At 40.0% G+C, this 18,909-nt stretch overlaps 1 protein-coding gene across 1 annotated transcript in view; it reads left to right on the top strand.

Annotated features, from left to right (window-relative positions):
• The window catches only part of LOC127622052 (ankyrin-1-like), a 188,933-nt gene that overhangs the window by 142,018 nt on the left and 28,006 nt on the right, over positions 1-18,909 (top strand). The window contains exons 33-39 of the mRNA XM_052095963.1: positions 607-735; positions 1,079-1,198; positions 1,311-1,395; positions 1,535-1,609; positions 4,860-4,991; positions 5,249-5,410; positions 17,827-18,487. Of these exons, the coding sequence (XP_051951923.1) occupies positions 607-735; positions 1,079-1,198; positions 1,311-1,395; positions 1,535-1,609; positions 4,860-4,991; positions 5,249-5,410; positions 17,827-18,487 (1,364 nt within the window). The remainder of the gene's footprint in view (positions 1-606; positions 736-1,078; positions 1,199-1,310; positions 1,396-1,534; positions 1,610-4,859; positions 4,992-5,248; positions 5,411-17,826; positions 18,488-18,909) is intronic.

Here is an 18,909-nt window from a genome sequence, read left to right on the forward strand (position 1 = left end):
CACCCAAAATGAAAATTCTCTCATCATTTACTCACCCTCATGCCATCCCAGATGTGTATGACTTTCTTTCTTTTACTAAACACAAATGAAGATTTTTAGAAGAATATTTCAGCTATGTATGTCTGTACAATGCAAGTTAATGGTGGCCAGAACTTTGAAGGTTCAAAAAGCATATAAAAGCATCATTAAAATAATCCATACAATGGTTAGATCCATGCCTTCTGAAGCAATATGATCACTAGAAACAGATCACTATTTAAGAAATGTTCCTTCCTGCCCAGTAGGTGGTGAAATGCACAAAGAATGTGAACAAAATAAGAAGAATGTGAAAGTGAAAGTAGAGATTTATTGTAAAAAATAAATAAAAATTGTTTTATCTGTTTCTCACCCACACCTATCATATCCTAAGATATGGCTTTAACTACAGGAGTAATGGGGATTACTTTAATGCTGTCTGTATATCCTTTTTTTTCCCTTTAATGTTCTGAGATTCACTTGCATTGTATGGACCCACAGAGCTGACTGATTGCTAAGCATTTACTTACTACTCAAAAATTATTGCTGGATGCATCTTCTGTAACCCCTTGATTGGCATGTGTTCTATAGGTCATGGAGGGGATGCCGCTGTACTTGGAGTGTTCAGGAAACTTAATTCCCATGAGGAAAGCTGCCCAGCAGCCACGCTGTTTTAGTTTCCAAGCCTTCAAGGACAACAGACTGCCAGTGTCTGTCAAGGTAGAGCCATCCCATTCAGATATAATATTACAGCTTGATTATTCCATCTAGCTTCCTCTCCTTTTTAATACTTCCAAATAAGATACTTTTAGCCATAATTAAAAGATACATTATTTATTTATTTATTTTATTATGTTGCAAGTGCAACTGAACATCTTGCCCTTCAACATTTCTTAATTTTAAAATGTCTAAAATCTTAAAAAAAAAAAACGTTTTGTTGTTAACAGGTGTTGGAAAAAAAAAACACAACACAAATTCCAACTTTTTAGTATGGTGTCAGAATTTTGAACTCCACTGTGGATAATAAATCAATAAATAAGTCTCAGTGTCTCTTCTCCACCAGGTGAGGGACAGCAGTAAAGACCCTTCTGGCTTTTTGTCCTTTATGCGCAAATCAACTAAATACGAAGATTGTCAAAATGTGTTGTGCAACCTCAATGTTACCATGCCACCATGTATTAAGGTAATGCAAAGGGTAATTAACCAGTGTTCTCACATACTTTAGTTACCCACTCAAGCATATACCTATATATTAAATGGTTCTCCAACAAGACATTCTTTTTTTTATATAACAGATCATAGGAACTGATGACCGAAGGAGGACTCTGACTCCTTTAGCTCTGAGAGAAAGATATAGTGCTCTAAATGAGCCAGCCATGGGTAAGATTACTCCTATTATCTCCTGCATGTTATGCACCCAAATCTCGTACAACCTTTGCCTGACACTGCTTTGAATAAGATGTGAGCTGCAGCATCAGATTGCTGAACTCTTGAGCCAATGATGGTCTGATTTCTGCAGCATCACTGAGCGCCATGGAAAGGACGGAGATAAAGATGGCTTTAATAGCTGAACAGCTAGGCCTGAGCTGGGCTGGTGAGTGTGTGGGTTTGGATGCACCTCTTTTGCTTAAAAAGCATAATGCTTAACTGGCTATGTCTTATCAAGGCATATCTGGACACCCATATATCTTTTAAATACAGATTGCAACATTTTAATTATTCATTAGTTTGCATTATGAAAGATATTGCAAGTTTGCACAAGCTACACTTTTTTCATGCTAGGTATTAGTATGGGGGCCCACTTATGCAACTTCAAAATCAATTGATCAGTTGATAAATTAACTGATGAAATGATAAATCAATTGACAAATTAATTATTAATTTTTTAGACAGTCTGAACATTCTTGGATAAACAGAAAAGATAAAATAAAAATTAAACATATAAGCTGTTGATTAAAAACAATATTATATATATTGAATACAATATTAAATTAAACAACATGTAACCAAAAACCTTAACCCTCCTATGGTATTCAAAAATGGCACCTTCCTGTGGTACTCATGTTTTTGACCAGAAGGTTTTTTTTTTATTATTTTGATAATGATGATGTTACCTTTTTTCTTCTCTGAAGTAAGAACAATATAATTATGCATTTATTTGGGGATTTTATGCTATTTTGATCTTATTTACATGTAAATGTCTAAATTTTACCATTAATTTTCATTTACAAATATGCATATATATGTAAAAATAATTAAAAACCTACAATTCTATAAGTTGAAACATGAAGAAAATGGTTAACAAAATATAAATAACATGACTTGAAATCCATGTCATGCCAGTAACAGCCAGTAGATGATTGTAGTCACCTACTGTGTAATCTGATTTTCTGGCTTTTTGTATCCTAATTTTATATTTTATTATAAGATATGCATTTTGATATATATTCAGACATTATCATACTATTATTTGTAAAAGTTTAGAATTTTAAAAATGCTTGTCATCAAACCTGATCATGGTGTTACAAAGACAAGACACAGAATAAGAATTCTAAAAGTAAACATTTAGCAATTTCAAGCTTTCCAAAGTAAATATGTATTTTGCTGGAAAACAGCAGATGACTTGTAATGCCAACAATGACCAAAAGATTGCTGTAGAGCTCCACTTTAATGCCATGGTTCTGTGTGTGTGTGTGTGTGTGCGTGCGTGCGTGCGTGCGTGCGTGTGTGTTCTGCAATGTGTGTAATCGTCTCAACCCTTAATTTCTTAGTGTGTATTTTTTTGCATTGTGGCTGATTTATTGGTTTAATTTGACATATGTAAAAAAAAACATTCATTACAAGTTCAACATTCATTCGTTACATTCACTAGTTCATTATTGTGTGCGTGCGTGTGTGTGTGTTTGTGTTTTTCCTGTATTGTGGCTAATTAGATTCCTCGGCTGTTATTTTATTATTATTATTATTATTATTATTATTATTCTCCTTGAGCCCCAATATCTCAAAAAGTCACTGGTCAAAATTGTTCTAAATTGGCACATTGATACTCCATGCCAACGGGTTCCCCCACACCAAGAATGGCCCACATTCGCCCATAGGTGGCGCTACAGGCCACGCCCAAAATATTTTTTTTTCAAAGTGATGGTCCAATTCATCTGAAACTTGGTGTACATGCCTCATTTCTCATGGGGAACAAAAAAGCCTCAAGGACCCATAACTTCCACCATGATGGATTTTCCTGTACAGTGAAAATTTGGGAAAATCTACAGAACTCTTCTTCTCCTGAACAGTAGTTAGCAAAAAAGAATACGATACAAAATGGCTGAAAGGGGGTGTAAATGTCCACATTTGATCAATGCCCAAAAAAACTATTTTCTGGTAAAAAAAAAATTATAATTTGGTACATTGATACTACAGGCCAACAGGAAACCCCACACCGAGAATGGCCCACATTTGCCCTTAGGGGGCACTACAAGCCATGCCCAAATATCCTATTTTCAAAGTGATGTCATTTCCACCCCATTTATTCAATTCTTCTGAAACTTAACCTCATACCTCATTTCTCATTGGGAACAAAAAAGCCTCAAGGATCCATAATGTCCGGCATGATGGATTTTTCTGTACACTGAAAATGTTTAGTTTAGGATTCAGACATGTTTTTTGGATTCCTCCATTGGGAGGGTTTAGCCCCAACCCTCTACTGATCAATTTTAAATGATTTGCCATTTTGAAGAGGAATCGCATTGCTGCTTGCAGCAATATTTTATTGATTGTATTTGACAGATAAAAAAATTGCTTTTCCATTCATTTTACTTAGAATTTTGACCGTGAATACCTAAGGTGTCACTTTTTTAGAATCAGTCCTAATTTTGTTTTGTATGTTCAGATGACAAATGGAGGAAATGTCAATTTGTTTTTATATTTTATTAAATATTAAAAAAAAATTCTGTCAAAAATGACCAAATACCATAGGAGGGTTAAATGAGCCAATTTGACGGTTTGCACAAAGAAATTGAAAATGCATATTCTTTTTTATTAATTAAAAAAATATCTATACATAATTTTCTTTTTGTATTTACTGTTTCAAAGCATATCATATAATTGCATATACTTTCACATAATATATGTTAATAAATTAATTTTTTCCATGAAAATATTTTAATTTTCTTAAAATGTTTGTCAGCACATCCACACAAGCACAATAATCTGTTCATCTGTTGACAGTTAACAGATGACTGTGTCCAAGAGCAAATTATAACATGTTTTTGGCCCGATTGGCCTTCCATAATTCTTAGTATCTAGGATAGCCCTGATGTAGTTCTCAAAGGCATTTGATGATGCCATAGGCTAATCTGCATATCCAAGTAACTCATTTACATATAAGAAGCAGTGTGCCTTTGGATATCTAGTATGGAAGGTTTTCAGTGCCAAAATACAAGTAAATGATGCTTGATATTGAATTGCACTAACTACACTGACATAAAGAAAAACAATTATGTTTGCATTTTGCCTTTAATTGTTGCACACTAAATGCATATGAGGAAAACAACAGGAACTGTGCATTGCTTTTCAACTTTTCAACATATTAAGTTTTGTTCATTTTGACACTGAACTGATTCATAGATTTGATCATCAGATTGTTGATTTGTTTATATTTTACTTTATCTACTCTATGTATCCACCAATTTACACAATTTTTAATTGATTAATTATTGATTAGTCAATTAATTTATCAATAGATTTGTTTTAGATCGGACACAAATGTTGCCCCATACTTAAGTTAATCATTCTTTAAGCCTGATATGATCAAAGTGTTAATTAACAATGAGTAACTCTTCCTGCAGAGCTGGGACGTGAACTGCAGTTTAATGTAGATGAAATTAATAAGATTCGAGTGGAGAATCCAAACTCCCTTTTAGAGCAGAGCTCAACACTGCTCAACCTGTGGGCCACTCAAGAAGGGAAGAGAACCAAAAGTGAGTGCCAAAATGTCCATTTACTTTGATGCAAAGAATGCCCAAATCATTAACAAGGAAATGTTACCTCATAGAGAATAATCTAATTTATCTAATGTGGTTGAAATCGTTGTCTGTTTTTTTATGTCTTTCCTAATAGTGTTTTGAAATCCTTTGGTTTTGTCAGTGGTGTGTCTCTGTCCTCATCCTTTCTGTCCAACTACCCTGTCTTCCCCTTCTCCATTTCTCCACCATCTGTGTGTCTCTCACCGTTGTAGTGGACAGCCTGTACATGGCCCTGAAGAGCATTGACCGAGTGGACATTGTGAACATGTTGGAGGGCCAGGGACCACCAACAGGTCAGCAGGGAGGTTGGGAACAAGAGGCTTCCATGTCCAGACATCATGACCGAGACCATCTATCTCCTGGCATCACAAATGGTAAGAGAGACACTCTCAAGTTCCCAAGTGACATTTCTTCACTTTTTTCACTTGTCCCATATAATCCTATTTCCAAAAGCTGGCTTTTCCCCTCATCCAGCTAATATCTGCTCCAGTTCAAACCCTTGTCCCTTTATATTTTGGCTATGAACTTAACATGTCCACCTCCAGTTCTGCTGTCACCAGGACCAGGACTGAAGACACCCCTCCACTACCTTGTTACTACTCTTTGTAGCCTGTCCATGGAAATACTTAAAAATTACTCAAAGATGTTTGTTATCTTTGAAATTGGGGAAAACATGATGGTTACTATTTCACTTGTTTCTTTAGTTAAATAGTGTAGCTGTGCTATAGATTTGTTGTGTGTTTGGTTAGGACACATTTAACATCTTAAAATGAATGTTTGGCACATTACTTTAATTATACTCTTTAAGTACAAGTGAAAAATATTTAAACAGAGGAATATTCTGGGTTAAAGTCTGTATTGCAAGCATCTTTGGCATGCTGTCTGATTACCACCGGAAGATATATGACTTGTGCATCTACAGTATGAATATGAATTAGTTTACTGTAATGCACTTACAATGGAAGCCTACATGTCAACATTACACGTGTTAGCATGAGACTAGAGACCGGTTATACATAATATATATATATATTGGTTATATCAGTTATGTTACTTGGAAAAGTGTGCACCTTGTTAGACTGTCATTTAAAGAACCTCAGAAGAGAAAGAGTTTTCAACAGTTATTTACCATCTGATATGCACAAAGAACATTGGAAAATATTGCACTGTTTATATAGAACAGACTTAAGTAAGAAGTAGAGAAGTTAATCAACCGAGAAAAGTTTAGACCACATCAGTTTAGACAAATTACAGCTAAAATAATCAACACTTTCAATCAACAGCAAAGAAGAAAAAAAGAGAGAGAGAGAGAGAGCTTCACATTTTTTTTAAGGTTTGACTAGTAGATTTACATTGTAAGTTGATTACCGTAAACATCTTTTTCCATATTTTTTACAAACTGAGGGACAAGTCAAAACTATTTTCTTTCATAATCAACAGAAAGCAACAGATCCTGTCAGAAGAGCTCAATTATTACCTGAATTATTACTTTAACATTATGCATCCACAGTTTATGTCTGTCACATTGATGTTTATTGGCTGATATTTGATGAATTCGGTTCCTTTCATTCCATTCATAAAGGTAACCAAATCAATTCTTGATATCAGTTCATTGAGTAGCATGTTTCCTGTTCCCCTTCTGTCACTCACTCAATGTTTTGTCAATGTAGTGACACTAGGGGTTGCTCTTGGGAGCCCCAAACACCTTTGATCTTTGAGAAAAGGCCAATGGGAATTGGCGAGTGGAATTTGCATATCATATACTAAAAGAGTATTTTTCCCTTCTTAGAGAGTAGCACTCTCGGAGACCGTCTTTTTAATGATGCCTTTTTGTTTGTGTATATTTTTTGGTTGCAATCGATCCCTCTCCGCTTCCCACAGCCATGATCGCTGCCACACGTGCTGGGTGCTGCCCACGCAGGTACAGCGTTTGCGGACAGGTCATGTTCTCACTGTGAGAGCTTGATTATGGCAACGTTGCAGTCTCGGCCTTTCCCAGTGAAAGCCACGCCAGTGGCTCCCAGCCGCGGTCTTTCTACCTATGGGTTTGAGGCCGTGTCAAATAGCACTGGGAACAATTTGGGGATTTCAATGGGAACCCCACAGACCTCCCATTCCCAGCACTCTCGTTTGCCCCAGCGATTTCTGCGATGGGACCGCCGGTTCATTTCAGGGCAAGTTCTTATTCGCCACTCTCGAAGAGGATGAGCTTTCGATTACAGCATCGGAGAGTGGGATGGTTCAGTCTGACCCCATGCACAGCTGACGGCCATGCTTACCCAGGCGACTGTGAGCGTCTGGCTGGAATGGAATCCACTGTTCGATGATTGGTTCCAGGACCACGAGCGGCACATACGACCACTCTACGCACCTGTACCTTTTTTGCCGGAAGTGCATGATGAGCTCAAGTGATCATGATGGGCAACTTTTACTGCCCGGACCTGGTCTCTGAGCTTCTCTGCTCTCACTACCCTCGATGGTGGGGCTGCCAGGGGGTACTCGGCGATTCCCCTGGTGGATAAGGTGATCGTGGTGCACCTGTGCCCGCAGAGCAACGCCACCTGACTGAGCCGTCTGAGACTCCTGTCCAAGGCCTGTTGGTTTACGTCTTCACTGGCGACTAAGGCCTACAGTGCCACTAGACAGACCGCCCCGCCCTGCACGCCATTGCTCTCCTGAAAGTGCACCAAGACCGAGGCACTCGGAGAACTGCACGACAATAGAAGGAGAAGTTTTCTAAGTTAATAGAAAATGTTCTTCCTTTCAAATAAGAGGCAAACCACTGCAGGGCCGTGCCCTGAATGCCAACCATACAATGCAGACGATCTAAAAGAATATCATGATCAATAGTGTCAAACACAGCACTGAGATCCAACAAAACTAAAACCACATGTAAGCCTGAATCCAAGGAAAGAATATCATTAGTTACCTTCAACAGTGCAGATTTGGTACTGTGTAGAAATCTGAAGCCTGATTTAAATTTATCTAAGATGTTGAACTTATTTAGGTAGGAGAAGAGCTGTGTGTAGAAAACTCTCTCTGAAATCTTGGAAATGAAAGGCAGTTTTGAGATTGGTCTATAATTATTGTGAACTGCTGTATATAAAGAAGGGTTTTTTTTAGCAGAGGATGTACAATAGCATGTTTAAAACAACTTGGAACAACACCACTTACTAATGAACTGTTTATAATTGCTGTCACTCTGGAACCAATTGTTATAAAAACATCTTTAAAAAGACGTGGGGACAAAACATCCAGCTTGCAACTGGAACACTTCATTTTCAGAGCTATATCAGATACCTACACAGTAGAGACTGGAGCCAAGCGATTCAATTATCTGGACAGCCTAAAAAATAGTGGCTGATGAACATGTGAAGGCATAATTGCACCTATAATCTGCTCCACTTTGTGGATAAAGAATTGTAAAAAAAAATCATCACAGGTATCTTGTGTGGCATTCTGAAAAGCAATCCTTGATGGATTTAAAACAGAATCAATTGTCTTAAACAGAACTTTTGGTCGATTTGCATTTTCAGAAATGATATTAGAGAAAAAAATTAGCTTTCGCTTCCTTTACTGCACATTGATAACACATTAAGCGCTCCCTTAAAGTGTCAAATGAAACTTGCAGTTTATCTCCTTTCCACATTTGCTCCGCTTTCCTACTCTCCTGTCTAAGAGCTCGGGTGACAAAATTTAACCATGGCTGAGAGACACACTTTACTTTCTTTAACTTGAGCAGAGCGACATTATCAAGTGTGATACGTCCGGCACGATTGTTCCTTTGGTTCCCCTCACTCGGAGCTTTGGGGCATGGCTCGCACTCCCCAAACCGTCCCGGTGGCTGATCAGGACCGTCCAACTCGGCTATGTGATTCAGTTTGCCAGGTGCCCGCCCAGGTGCATCGGCATCTGCTTCACCTCAGTGAAAGGCGAGAATGCCGCTGCCTTTCTTGCGTGCTTTGGCCATTGATCCAGGGCAACACATTGACGGTAGCATACTTCAATCACTAAGGCGGTGTGCGCTCTTGTCGAATGACGCAACTAGCACTCCGTCTCCTCCTCTGGAGTCAGCAATGGCTCAAGTCTTTGCAAGCCACACACATCCTGGGCAACCTCAACAGCGCAGCAGACGTGCTGTCATGGCAGGTCATGCTCAGGGGAGAGTGGAGACTCCACCCTCAGGTGGCCCAGCTGATCTGGAGTGAATTCAATCAAGCACAGGTGGACCTGTTTGCTACCCGGGAATCCTCCCACTGCTTGCTCTGGTATTCCCTGACCGAGGCTCCCCTCGGCACAGATGTACTGGAACACAGCTGGCCCCCGGGGCTACGCAAGTATGCGTTCCCCCAGTTAGCCTACATGCATAGACGTTGTGCAAGGTCGGGGAGGACAAGGAGCAGGTTGTCCTAGTAGCACCCTACTGGCCCACCCAGACCTGGTTCTCAGACCTCACACTCCTCGTGACAGCATGTGTTCTCTGTAAATGAAATGTGCCTGGAGTTCGGTCCAGGTGACTCTCACGTAATCCTGAGACCCCGACCGGGCTATGCGCCCAAGGTTCCCACGACCCCATTTAGGGATCAGGTGGTGAACCTGCAAGCGAAGCTGTACCGGGAGGAAGCAGACCCAGTCTTATCATGGCTGTGTCAGATGCATGTTTTGCGCATCTATTTGGATCTCCCGGTTGAGCCAGTCTCGTCCTGTGTGTTGTCAGGTTCGAACAGGTAAGTTTCGGTCCAGCTGTCCGGGTGTACCGCTTGAACATAGAGCCTTTCCCCTCCCCTGAGGTGAAAACATGTGCTTTTTACCCCCAGTCGTGTTCACAAAGTCGTGAACCCTGGAAATCCTTTTTCCTTAGCCCTGTTGCAGGAAAATTTATGGAGAAACTTTCTGCCGGCCCAGTATGTGTGCTAACTAGACCCTGTACTGGGGTAGGTGCTCCACATGCGCTGGTTGCCCGTAAGTAAACCTGTGTGATGTATCTGCCCCAAAAATGTTTCCCTTTTGGTAAAACTTGTCTTCCTTGGGAAAATGTCCCTCTGCCCCCGGTGACCATGTTTGTAGAACTCCTCCCCCTCTCAGGTAGGATCTGCCATGGGACTTCTCCACATGTGACACTGCCGACAAGGTTCTGTAAGACCATGTGACATATTTCCACTCAAATACAAATACAGTCGGACCCTATTTTTGGGCAGTCGACTTGTCCTCGAGGTGCAGGGTACCGTTTGATGCCTGTAAGAGTGTTGGGGGAGGTTACAGTACGGCCTGTTGTGCTGGCCATGAAGCACTCAGAGGGCTGCCTGTCTCGCACCGCCAGTCCACATAACACATTTCAGTTTGTCATGGCATTTTTTATAAGGAAACCTATTGTCACTACATCTGCACAACATTGAGTGAGTGACAGAAGGGGAAGGGCTTGGTTACTGTTGTAATCTCTGTTCCCTGATGGAGGGAATGAGACGTTGTGTTCCTCCTGCCACAACACTGAACTACCTGCTGAAATGGCTGGGACCTTGTCTCGGCTCCTCAGCACAAAACCTGAGTGGTTGCATTCAAGCTCCTTTTATACCTGTATGTCCAGGGGAGTGGAATGCAAATTTCACATGCCAATTCCCATTGGCCTTTTCTCAAAGATCAGAGGAGTTTGGGGCTCCCAAGACTGACCTCTAGTTTCACTACATCGCCACAATGTCTCGTTCCCTCCATCAGGGAATGAAGGTTACAACAGTAACCGAGACGTTTTTGTGGTACTTTTTGACATACACATTTTGCAAGTAAGGAGAGATGCACCTATATCCAATTGATCACCATCTATTGCTAGGCCAGAGTGAAACATGTCAGTCTTGCAGGTATAGAGATCAGACCATAGATTTTGCCTTACAGATTTTTCCCATCAGATTTTAGGGTTAGGTTTAAGGTTAATGTTAAGGTCAGGTTTAGGGCTACGGTTAGGGATTGTATAAATAGAGTAGGACCTATAGGTTACTTGCATAACCTCAATTATCTGAGAGCATGAGTGAGGTGAAGAGATACAACCCTTACGAGAATTCTTCTATGAGATAAAACCCTTACAAGTATTCTTCAGTTGCAGACATAAGAGTCTTGCATCTACAGTAGGAGTTACTCTGCTCCTCCTACATAAAATATCTACAACATCATCAGGTTAATCAAAACAAACATACTTCCACTCTTCAGGCAGCAAGGATGATCTGGTGAGAAATTACACAAGTAACAAAGTTTAACTATTCAGTTCTGTATCTTATTATGGAATATCCTAACTCCCACTTTGCCTGACAGCTTGTCTCAAATTCCCTCTGCCAACCAGCTTGTTAAACTCTAAAGGTAAGCCCATACTTTGTTCGGGCTGTTTTGGAATTTTGTTTCATCTGAAATGCACAAGCCAATCATCTACTTTTCCATAAGTCAAAAGTGTGAGGCAAGTACTCCTTTACCTAAGCAAGACTACGCAGTTCACAAACACCCTCGGACTGTTAGACTGTGAGTACAAGATATTTATATGTCACCACTTGGACGAAAAACCTCAGAGACTCTTGCTTTATAAAGTGTCAGCATAAATATGTGTGCACCATTGAAGCACAATCTCTTGTTCTCTTCACTATGCTGCACCCTTGTTTACTACACTGGGGGACATTGGAACTCAAACCCTCCAGATCTCTGAGGAACTTGGGAGTGGATGCCAGTGAACAGGTGGGCTGGGGTCTTCCTCCCTGCTGTGGGAAACTTATCAGGCTACATTATTATTCCTCTTTACCCCCGGAATGGGGAGAGAAGCTGGTTGGTCCATCTGTGGTGCAGCAGTTAGATAAGTATTTTTGGGCCAAGCAGTTTTGTACTCTGGGACCCATTCTGAACCAACAAGCATGCATTTGGCCCATTCTGCTGGCAAGACAGGTTGCCACCTGAGCAGGGTGGCCCGATAACACTGTGTGTTACAAGGTAAACAGAGCTGCAGTGCATTGACACCCCTTTTCTCTTTCCTCATTCACATCTGTATCAGCATCAAAGCTGTGCCAAAAATACCATCTGGGATAACATGTGCCAGGATTATCTCTTTCTCTCTGTTTGAAAACTGTCCTCTGCCTGTATAACCATGGTAGCCATGGACTTTCCCATGGCAGAGATAGACAGTGCACATCTGAAGTCTTAGGGTGAGATCTGCAACAACACACATCTCATCACACTGTGATTGTACAGGTTTTGCAGACATCTCATCTGGCAGCTCTTACTTGTAAGCAGAGAGCATTGTGATTGCGCTCAAGGCCCAGACAGAGAGACAGATTGTTTTTCAAGCTCATCCAGTCATCCTTTACTGGAAATGTTCTGCTTTCGATGGCAGTGTAGGACTTATTAAAAACGTACCATGGAGAAGCCCCTGTTTCTCCACCTCCTCCATAATTCCCACTGTGATGGGGAGTGTCACTGACTGAGCAGGGAGAAGGGGTATCCTCTAAATGTTCCTCTTATGGTTAAGGCTGATGGTTCTTATCCTCATATCCCACTGTCTCCACTTCATCTTACTCTGGCTGACACTAGGGGAGCCTTGCCAGAAAGGCTATCTTGGCATGCTAATCCTTGGCACACTGTGAAGAGGAGGAGGCTGTGGCTGTGAGTGTGCTCGCCTCTTGCTGAGTGGCCCAATCAGCGGGAGAGAGATAAGAAGAGGAGTCAGGAGTGCTGGAGAGAGAAGCTTTACAGACGAACGAGAGGCTTGTCTGCCACACACTCGATTGTCATGATGAATCCTGCGCATTGTTCCAGGGCTGTCTTTCCCTGCTTGGACATGTTTAAGCTTAAAGCATGTAGAGCAGACCTGATGTGTGTCCTTGCTTGAGATGTTCTTTCAGCAAGAGCACAACCGTAGCTGATTTCCCCCTCATCTGCTTCAGCATCAAAGCTTGGGGGAAAAAATTCATCAGAGTACACTAGTGCATCCAGGATAGACCCTTTCTCACAAAATATTTGCCAGGTTAAGCTATTGCCCTATTTCCTCTATGATCATGGTGACCATGGACTTCCACATCTTAAACAGTGCATCTCTGAAGACGGAGGGAGATATTTGTGGCAACATATACTGTATCACATCCCACTGTGTCTGTTATGGTATGGTAGGACCCCTCATCCTGCATCACTGCCGGGTGAGTTGTAAGCATTGAGGTACTTAAGACCCGGACAGAGACAGCAACTGCCTTGCAGTTTTTTTTCAGTATCTTGCAGAAATTCTGGATGCTAGTCCTTAGCTAATCTCAGTCTGTAATAGTTCAGACTTCTGGAGAGAATTTGAATAACCTGATGACATTGTGGCAGTCAGTTATGTTGGTATAGCAGAGGCACTCCAAGACACAAGCATCCTATCTGCCAGCCAATAAGGCTAGCAGAATAAAATTCAGGCTTCTAAGTAATATGCGGAAGGGGTGCCTCCTATAGTGAATTACTGAAATGAATACATATTTCTCATAATTCCCTAAGATTCCCTTAGGTTTTAAATGTCTTTTAGTCTTTATGGAGTATGGTCTATGACAATTATAATCATCACATGTAACCTATAGCAGTATTAACCCAAGCAAAACATATACATTTTCTAAAAGGGACAGCTATTATTTTTTCATATGAGTAGTGCAGAAAACAGAATGTGAGCTGGAACCTACAGTGATGTCATCTCTCTCAAGACATCAGTGCATTGCTTAGAGCCAAACGGCGAGAGCACTGTTAATCTAGGCAGAGCATTAAACCTGTTCCCTTTACCCCATGCTTTGTGTTTTTCTTGATATGTCACATGCAGCCCAGCCTTCTTCCTCTTCTTCTCTTCCTCCTGTGCTCCTCCTCTCTGACCTTTGACCTCATACAGACATCATGTTGACCTCTGACCCTCATTTATCTTTCTGTCCTCAGACTAGTCGTGTGTTTTCTTTTTTTTTTCCAAGCCACCCACCCCCCCTTCCAAAAAAGGAAAGTTATTGCTCTGTTCTCTGATCATCCCGCTCCATCATCAGCTTTATAATTTATACCTTTATACCCTATAGGAGGGAGGTGTTTCTGATTCACCTGTCTCCTTTCTTTCTGTCTCTCTCCCTCTCTCTCTCTCTCTCTCTCGCTCTGTCTCCTTCCATCTAAACAATCCCTCTCTTGTCTTAATGCCATGAGGCCTGTTTATATGCACTTGTGGCACTTTCGTGTCTCATTCCATAATCTCTGCATGCAGTGTCCAAAAGCAACTTTTTGCCACACATGTTCATGGTGAGTTTAAATATTTAGATAATTCTTACCATCAATGAGATTGTATTTTGCCAGATATTTTATTATAAATTACATTTTCGTATTATAAATACATTTTTGTCCCTATATATATTGAATTATTATGTGTTTTTGCTTGTATATTGGTGTTCTGGGTAACCATATTGGGTTACTCTGAACACCTTATACAAGATGAGCCAGTCTCTGTCTGTCTGTGAAACAATGTCTATCACAAAAAAAAGAAATCCTAGATAAATTTGATCTAAACTTCACACTTTTCAGAAGATGCACAAGTTACATCAGATTTTATCTTTAGTAGGAGGTTTGTATGTCTTTGATTTTCTCATGTCTTACATAAGCGAGATTCAGATTATCATTCTTAAAATTAGATTTAAACATTTTATTATGTTGCAGTACCTAGTAAAGTTAGCAACCAACTGAAAAGTCCATTTTTACTGACATTTAGCAGTGGGTGAGTGTTAATTTTGGACTCTGTCTGCATGAATCAAAGGAAGGCATGAAGCATGAATGCTTTTCCATGGAGTATCTGACAAAATTTTAGTTGGAAGGGCTCTGCAATTGGACACATTAACACATTCACATGGTTAATTTAAAACCCAGTATTTGCTGGTTAAGTATACTTTGAAACCTTTTGGTGTTGTATGAATTACAATAAAGATATTGTAAGTGAAATAAAATATTTAGGTATAACTTTACCAAGCTTGTAAATGTACAAGTATTCATGGAATCTGTGAATGCTTTGTGCCATATCTTATGTTATGCACATTTGTAATGCCATTCAAATAAAAAAACATTTTGGAATGATGTTTGAGAATGGAACTTGCATGGCACATTATGGGAAAGCTGCATGAAGGCCTTGATAGTGCTGATTGTGCTCTTTGATACAGTAGTTTCGGGGTGGGTTACCAAATGGTCACTGTACATATCACATATTTACACTGAATGTTTTTTTGGTCAGATTGTTTTTCATGAATGGCTACTTCAATCTAATTGAGCTTGTGACATGTGCATATTTGTGTGTTTTGGGGTATTGTGTGTCTATGTCTGTTTCCCACTCTGTGTCTGTCTTAAAAGCCTTCAAATACACAGAAGTAGACAAGAGCTGTTGCAGTACTGAAATATTTGTACTCAAATTAATGATGGCCTCCTGTGACAGGATACAAATACAATTACTCTAATATATCTTTTCAGGCCTTATGTAAACTCACGTCAACCCTTTTGCTATGTCTTTTTCTTACATAATAATTTGTTCGTACTAAATCATTATGAAAAGTTTTTGACCTCTGGACTGCTAGTAAAGACAACTAGGTAACATATTGAAAGTTTAAACATTTTATTCAGCCTCTTTTTTTTCTGTTCCGATAGCTTGCATAACTCTAACCCAAACTCAGAATTCTATTCTATACTATTTTAATCATAACATTTTCTTAAACTGTTTATAATTTTCTAATCTAAAGTGACAGAGCTTAGAAACCAAGATGCTCAATTAATTTAGACAATTAATTTATATTCACATCATACACTATGTAAAAAACATGTTCCACAAATTTTGAATTTCTGTTTAATTTTGTCAATTATTTTTTTTTAAAGATTTATTGTGGCACTGTTTGATTATGTAATATCTATTTAACTGTACATTATTTCTCAAAGAAACTACACAGGCATGAAGTCACATGATTAAGTGTATCAATCAAAATCAAATCCCTTTATTGTTACTCAAACATATACACAAGTGCAACAGTGGGTGAAAGTCTTGGGTGAAGTTCCAAGCAACATAGCAGTATTTTTGTTTTTTAATCCTCCCTATGAACCCCCATTCCAGGGCCATGTGGTTAATGTATCCCTTTGGTGTGTGTAGTGTGCTCAGTACTAGAGGTCTTATCTGTATGGGGGTTGTAAAGGGGAGAGAGGAAACAGACTGGTCAGTTTGGCCAATTGTTTGTCAGAGTTAGAATGTTATTTAGGACAATGCACATTATTCCCTTTCTTGGACATTACACATCATTATCTTAGTATAGTAGCACTTTTATTGGCATTTCTACCATTAAGTGTGAGTACATGTATAACAAAACCCTGATATGAGATTTATATGCAAATCCATGTGTTGACATTTGGACCTCCATTTGGAACTCCCCAATGTTCAAACTAAATCTATGCCATTGCATAAAAGCACAAGTTAAATTGAACTTTTACTTCAAAACCTTTTACAATTTTGAATGTAAGAACGATCTCACCCTTCTTCATGAGTACAATGATTGTTGAGAATGGTGGAATATCTTTGCTGGTTGCTTGCATGCATGTTTTTGAGCCTGATAGAGGCCAACATTTCATGACTAAGAATGAGAGCATGGAAAAGAAAGCATGTGTGCGTGTATAGGGTGCTCTGCCCCAACTCCACAGTTCGGCAGGAGTGTCTTTTACTTCCTGGTTGGTGACAGTTGAAAGGTTCTCTTTAACACCCTTTATCTCATGTGACAAACCGAGGGGCAGCAACAGTCCTTTACAACTGCATACTTGCTGCTACCACCAATGCCTGTGCTCTCGCTGCTGGCTCAAAGCTGCTGTAAGCAATGTTAGCTGTCTTGCTAACTTCCGTTAGACTTAGCAATTGAAGTAGACCATCCCTAATCCAAAACTACATGGCCTATCTCCAAAATTGCTCACTCAAAAACAGTGTTGGTGAGGCTACTTCAAAACAGTAGCTTCTCAAACTACAATTATTCATAATTTAAAATAGTTAAGCTACAGTTAAACTAACTACCATTTAAAAATATGTAGCTTGAGTGCAATTAAGTATGTGTATACCGTTTAAGGAAACAATATCTTTTTAAATATATAAATATCAGATGATACAATTTAATTGTACAATTAGAGCAATATTTATCTGGCACAAAGATAATGAGCAAATTAACAACTAATTAAACAAAACAAACTAATTTGTATAACTGAGAAAAAAAAAACACAAAAACTTATATACACAAAAGAAGACTGTACAGGGACTTCTGCTCAGGGACTCATTTTGGAACTGGTTCATACAACTACTGTCACACCACTGAAAAATGTGGTTAAGTTGGTACTTAAATTTAGTTATATAATCGCCAACACTGATCCAAAGCCACGTTAACACAAAAAAACAAAAGGACTGACAAACAGAGAGGCACCTACCAGTTTTCTAATAGGCTAACACACTAACTACATTCAGAGTCAAGGATGTCACAGACAATTGTGATTTCTCAGGACATCTATTTCATTTATATCTATCAGGTACTTGGACATTTTAAATGCGGTTGTCAAAACATTGCTTACAGCAGCTTTAAATATCTTGCAACAACCTCTCTAAATTATTTAATTTCCCCATTTGCTTCCCACAAAGTCAGTAGAGCTTGCTCTCCAGTCTCCCTTTCCTCAACCCCTGGTCTGGAGCACATCTCTCCTAGGGTCACTTTTGTGTGGGGCTGATTGGATGGTGCAGTGGGGGGCCTGTATCAGTATACCTGTCTCTGTGTCACTCCAGGTTACAGGCTGGTGGTACAGGAGGAACTAGACTCACCGGCCTCCATGCAGTACAATCTGCCATCACCATTGGGCAATGAGCCCTATTGGCAGGAAGTATCAAGCATGGAGTGTGCACCCATCGCTACCACTGAAGAGGACACGCTCATGGAGATGTCTGAGGTACAGGTTTGGCCCACATGCAATAGTCCTTCTATCGTGGCTGTGGAGGACTCCTCTCTGGATTGCAGCAATGCTGATGACTCTGAGGCACTTCTGAACAGGAGCCTGGGCCACTCCAGGAGTGGGACTCCTGGTGGAAATGGACCAGTGGGGCTTGCTGGTCAGGGAGGGTTAAGTGGCTCCATCGAGCTTCTTGAGGATCAATCCTTTGGGGGGGGGGACTCAGATTACAGTGCTGCCGGGATGCACTGCCTGAGTGGTGGGGCCAACATCAATGCTCTGAACAGAGGTCAAGGGTTGGAAACGTCAGAAGGGGCTGTAGATGAAAAAGTCAACAATATTAAAGACAGTTCAAATGGAGGGTTAGGAGAAGAAGGAGGAGGAGGAAACGGCACAAGCTTAGAAGATAGCATATCTCTTGTTTCAGGGCAACAGCGAATATATACTCGAATGAGTGAGTCGCCTGGGCTAAGAAGACGGGCGGATAATGGTGATGACAGGTGAGTTGGCCATTAGTCACTGAATCTCTTTGTAGACTAATACGGACTCAACTGGTACATATTACTCTGGACAAGGAACTACCTTCTGCACAGTTTAGCTCCAACCCTAATCAAACCCACTTGAACCAGCTAATCAAGGTGCCAGAAACAGGGTCAGCCACCCCTGCTTCAGGAAGCATCTTCGGGTAATCACTTTAAATTCTTAGACCCCATGAAATCCAAATTGGAGTTTTGTGGCCATTTATCCACTAGTGTATTCCTAAATGTTCCCTTCCATTTTTCCGATATACATATTTACATCTTACTTTCACTTACTGTAAAATGGACCCAAAATATTGACTTATTTTGTACTACACAATTTTTATTCAAAATAGCTCTTTAGAATAAGAATGTTCCACCACCCTAAATTATAAATATCATGG

The sequence above is a fragment of the Xyrauchen texanus genome, chromosome 3, assembly GCF_025860055.1.
Source record: "Xyrauchen texanus isolate HMW12.3.18 chromosome 3, RBS_HiC_50CHRs, whole genome shotgun sequence".
Lineage (NCBI taxonomy): Eukaryota > Metazoa > Chordata > Actinopteri > Cypriniformes > Catostomidae > Xyrauchen > Xyrauchen texanus.